General features: G+C 32.4%; 1 protein-coding gene across 2 annotated transcripts; it reads left to right on the top strand.

The window, feature by feature from the left end:
- The first annotated feature begins 211 nt into the window (after positions 1-211).
- Positions 212-3,242, top strand: LOC133791001 (uncharacterized). 2 transcript variants are annotated; one of them, XM_062228880.1, is made up of 6 exons: positions 212-580; positions 1,827-1,884; positions 1,968-2,030; positions 2,469-2,513; positions 2,601-2,657; positions 2,751-3,242. In XM_062228880.1, the coding sequence occupies exons 1-6, from the start codon at positions 342-344 to the stop codon at positions 2,841-2,843; spliced, it is 555 nt and encodes a 184-aa protein (XP_062084864.1). In that variant the 5' UTR covers positions 212-341; the 3' UTR covers positions 2,844-3,242. The 2 variants fall into 2 exon arrangements, with proteins under 2 accessions (XP_062084864.1, XP_062084863.1); XM_062228879.1 differs by having other exon boundaries at positions 1,809-1,884.
- The last annotated feature ends 1,493 nt before the right edge of the window (positions 3,243-4,735 follow it).

Here is a 4,735-nt window from a genome sequence, read left to right as displayed (position 1 = left end):
TAATTTTTTTTTGTAAATTATTCAAAAAATTTCTAAAAATTTAAAAAATATTATAAATAACTACATTGTACACGCTCATAGAAAAGAAATTACCCGCAAATACTTCGTGAGCCAAAAAAAACATCATAGGTCCACCGGTGTGCCCTTTTAGGGTGCACCCGAGAATTTGCCAATGTTGTTAGTTTACCAAATTCTTAATTTGAGATGAGAAGTGTAATTTAAGAAAGTTATAAGGAAATTTCGTAAATATCTCAATAAGAGAAATTGGGTCTCCAAGTTGGCCCTAGAATTTCATTCACAATTTGAACGCTCAGTGCTTCACCAATTTCTGATTTGCTCCAATGGCGGCATTTTCTTCTTCCTCATCTTCCTCGGACTCTTCTGATTCGTCGTCTCCCTCTTCCTCCCACCGCCGATCTCGTCGGCACCACCGTAGCCGCCGTGACAAAGACAAAGACAAACACAAAGATGCTCTCAAGGTTCGGAAGAAGATCTCGCGCTCCCACACCAAACGACGTCGTAAACACCAACGTCACTCCTCCGATTCCTACGATTCTTCATCCCTATCCGGATATTCCAGGTTCCACTTTTATTTTTTAGCTTGAGATTTTAGCTGACTTTTAATTTTAACTTTGATTGTTTTTTCAATACTTTATTAATATGAAGGAATACAGTTGGGATTTTCTGATGGGAACGCTAAGATTTTTGCTGTAAACCATGATTGATAATTTGGGATTTAGTAATCTCTTGGAGCATTTTTTTTTCCTTTATCAAAAAATTGTTTGGTTTCGAGAATTTTTCTGGTCATCAATGAACTATTACTTTTGGCTATTTTGATCGGTTAGACTGTTAGTAATTCAGCTGAAAATATAACCTTTAGGCGAAAATTGTGCATGTTCTGTAGAAGTTACCCAAAAAAAACCTTGAGCAAGTCTGTGTTAATTTATAAGTACAATTATGGATTTACAAGTCGTAGAGCCTTTGGCATTGCATGTGGGGTTCTTGGTCCTTGGAAAGTTGTAAATTTAGAAGGAGAAGAATGCTTGGAATTCTAGTAAGTTGGGGAAGAGTTTTTAGGTAGTGGAAGTACTTGGAACTAGTAACATATAGGTTCTCCATCGACTAATAACTGTAGTTATTGTACAATTGATTAATACTCGCTTACTGGTACTACATGATCTACTAGTAAACCGAATCGATTCTGGTTGTTTGTTGCTGTAAGTTTTGCTTTAAGAATTCTAGTCAAGGTTTTTGTTAGATGTAGACCTAAGTTATTGCAAGTACAATCTTTTTTTTACTTTTTTTATTTTGAACTGTAAGTTTACTAAATATGCTTGTATATGAATTATGTTTACCGTTCTAAATTCCCTAACTTGTTTTATAATTATATCAATAAACACTCAAATAGGAAACAATTTTTTATTTACTTTCTCATTAGTTCATTAGCTGACCCAAATGTTGTGAGAGATGCAAGAAGGTGTGCTGGGAATCTTGTATGTTACTTTTAACAGGAGTGCTTGACTATATGGTGAATCTGTGGCATTCATGATGAGGAGCCTGTTATTTTTTTTTGTTTGTCAACTGTTAGTTTTTTTTTTTGGAAGAAAATGACTAGGCTCCATGTTTCCCATATTTTAACTGGAATAATTCTCTTCATTTGCCTGCCGCTATCTGATAAAATAATCTTCAGACCTTACTATTGAGAATCATTTGGTTAGAGTTTAAAGATATTCAGTTTTACAAAGAAACTTGATGGCTGATTCATGTTTTGATAAGTCATAACATCTGGTGTCTATTGCTCATTTCAGTGACAATTCTTCTGACAGTGAGCACGAACCATCCGGTCGTTCAAAGAAACTCAAGAGGAGTGACAGACACAAGAAGGTGGTTATTTGATGTTTCTTTCTAATTAAAACAATATATATTTTTTCTTTTATTGATTTGCTTCCATGCCTTTTTCCTTATAGAGCAAGGATAAAGAACGAACCAAGACTCATCGCCATAAAAGGCATAAGCATAGAGTTAAAGAGGTAGGCCCGTATTTATACTGTAGTTCTATTATTTGTTTTGCCCCTCGTAGCAAACTATGACATTCATAACTTCTGATGCACTATTGCACTTATAGTTATAGATTTCCCAAACTTAGTTCATGGTATTTCTCTATGGTACGGCTTATAGTAGTTTTTAAGTTTGACCATATAAAATGTTTTGTTCCAAGGCTGTTATGCATACATAGATGTTCTATTAACAATACACATCCAAACGCAAATATGCTGCATACATGTCATGACATATTTATCATGTACATCCATATCTGGACTGGAGATGCTTATAATTCTTTCTGCCTGTTTTATGTATTGGCTCTTTGAAATTGGAGCTGGGGTCTGTGGCATGATGACTGGACTCTTGACTAATTTGCCTGGATGATTTTTCTGGGTCATTGTCCTGGCAATGTGAGATACATATAGAAGGAGCAAGATGAAAGACGTAGCAGCCCTGTACAGCTTTCAAAGGTTTTCAGTGCACTCTGGTTAATGTTACTTCAACTATTACTTGTCTAGCTCATGTCAGTTATTTAGTTTTATTCTTGCTTCATACAGTTTTTGGGTCGTCAAAAAGATGATGGTGTACGTCGAAGTGCAGTCTCAGGAAAAAAGGTAAGGACCTAATTTTGGTTTGTTAATCTTGCCCAGTTTGGGATAATTGTAGCACTCACCACATTTATTTATTTGTCTGTCTCTGTCCTGTAGATTCTATTGAAACTTGACAAGTCAAAGGAAGACAAGGCAGCAGAGAATAAAAGAAATGAATTGCTGAAATTCTTGAATGCTAGTTTCGACTAATTTTCCGGAAATTTGTTACTCGAAGGAATCAGAAAGTGAATGGAAGGAGTTGAGGTGGCCACTGCCCGATTGTCAAATTTTCAAAGTACGTGGCAGAAACCTAGTTATCTATCATGGATTTCAAAGTACGAGAAAAAGGTTCTTTATCATAGATTCACATTTTTACAATTAGTATTGTCATTACTTATAATTGTTGGCAAGCATTGTTACAATTAGTATTTTGTTCAAACCTTCAATTTGGGGTTGTGTACTTGTATGATGGCAAGTATTTCCATTATTAGACTAAGTTGTATGCAATTTAGTTTGTGGTGGTTCTATTGGTGACTATTTTGTTCTTCCTCTTACCCCCTTCTAAATACTCATAAAATTTTATAATTTTTATAATTTTTTTGCACATCATTTGAATTTCTCTTTTAGTACTAAATTACTTGTTAGAAAGAATAAGAAAAGATTATTGTTTCTGCTTTTGGATGGGTACAACTCGTGCTTGTTACTGAATTTGTCTTGTAGTATCTCCTCTCTCGTGTAGTTCTTCCATCGACTTTGACTAAATATATATTCTCCTAACTTTGTTATTTGTTAAAATAAGGTTTTATATATTTTTGAAATTCATGTTTTTTTCCATTATATGTTTGGATTATCTATTTGGATCTTGTGTTTTGACAAATTATTTTTTGGACCCTATGTTTTGTAAAATTGTTAAAATAGAATCCTAAACTCAATTTTGATGAAGAAAAAATTGAATATAACAATACAGTTGTTATGCAGAATGATTTTTTTTTTGTTCTGAATTGTTAGTTTGGTAATTTATTTATGATTTTAGTTGGGAAAACATTGATCAAAATCGGGTTTAGGATTCTATTTTAACTATTTTACAAAACATAGGGTTTAAAAAATAATTTGTCAAAACACAGGGTCCAAACAAGTAATGAGAAAAAACACAGGGTCCAAAAATGTATAAATCTTTAAAATAATTGAAAAATCTTAATTGATTAGAATCAAAATTAATGTTAGCATCACAAACAGGGGTGTCCAAAAAACCAAACAAGCCGTCTACACTGCACCGCAATTTGCCGTTTAGAACCATTTGCGGTGCAGTTGTGATTTGTATTTTTGCCAAACTGTGCAGTGTGGTGCGATTTTAAATTTTATAAATGTAGTTCAAATTATACCGCACTTCATCATTATATATATTATTTTTTTCAATTTTATTACATTTAAAGTTAATGCATAAATATTTATATAGTATAATATAATATACACAATATCTAGAAAAAAAAAATATAATGTTTCAATGATGCTAATACATTCTACTTCAATATAAAGATATTATTTCTTAATTAAAATAATATTTACTTTTATATTACATTTTTTATTTGTTATTAGTTTGTTATATTTTGCTTAAAGTTTATTAGCTTGTTGTATATTTAATAATTTTGTTAAACACTCTATGGTTACGAGATTTATTATGAATCTTTTTTAATTATAATATTTAATTGTTAAATTATTTAGCGATAGGTATAAATTGCCCATACCGCACCACACCACACTGCATTTTTGCGGTGCAGTTTATACGGTTTGAGGTCTATGCGGTGCGGTCCAAAAAATTATAGAAAAGCTGCTCTACCCGCACCACAAACACCCTTAATCACAAATTCACAATCTTCAGTATCATCTATTTGATTACTTAATATAAGTGTTGCATTAGGTAATGAAATGTGATAAGAAGTAGATTTATTTATTCAATGTTACGAAGATACTTATGGAATTAAAAAATAATTAATTAAAAAGGGCCAAGGAGAAGGGGTAATGATTGCAATAGAACTAACATTTAGTCTTCTCGTTAGTTTTATTGCGATCATTTGGAACAGAGAATCAACAATTTGTTTGTT

The sequence above is a fragment of the Humulus lupulus genome, chromosome 7 (genome assembly GCF_963169125.1).
Source record: "Humulus lupulus chromosome 7, drHumLupu1.1, whole genome shotgun sequence".
Lineage (NCBI taxonomy): Eukaryota > Viridiplantae > Streptophyta > Magnoliopsida > Rosales > Cannabaceae > Humulus > Humulus lupulus.
This window is presented reverse-complemented; position numbering and strand designations above follow the sequence as displayed.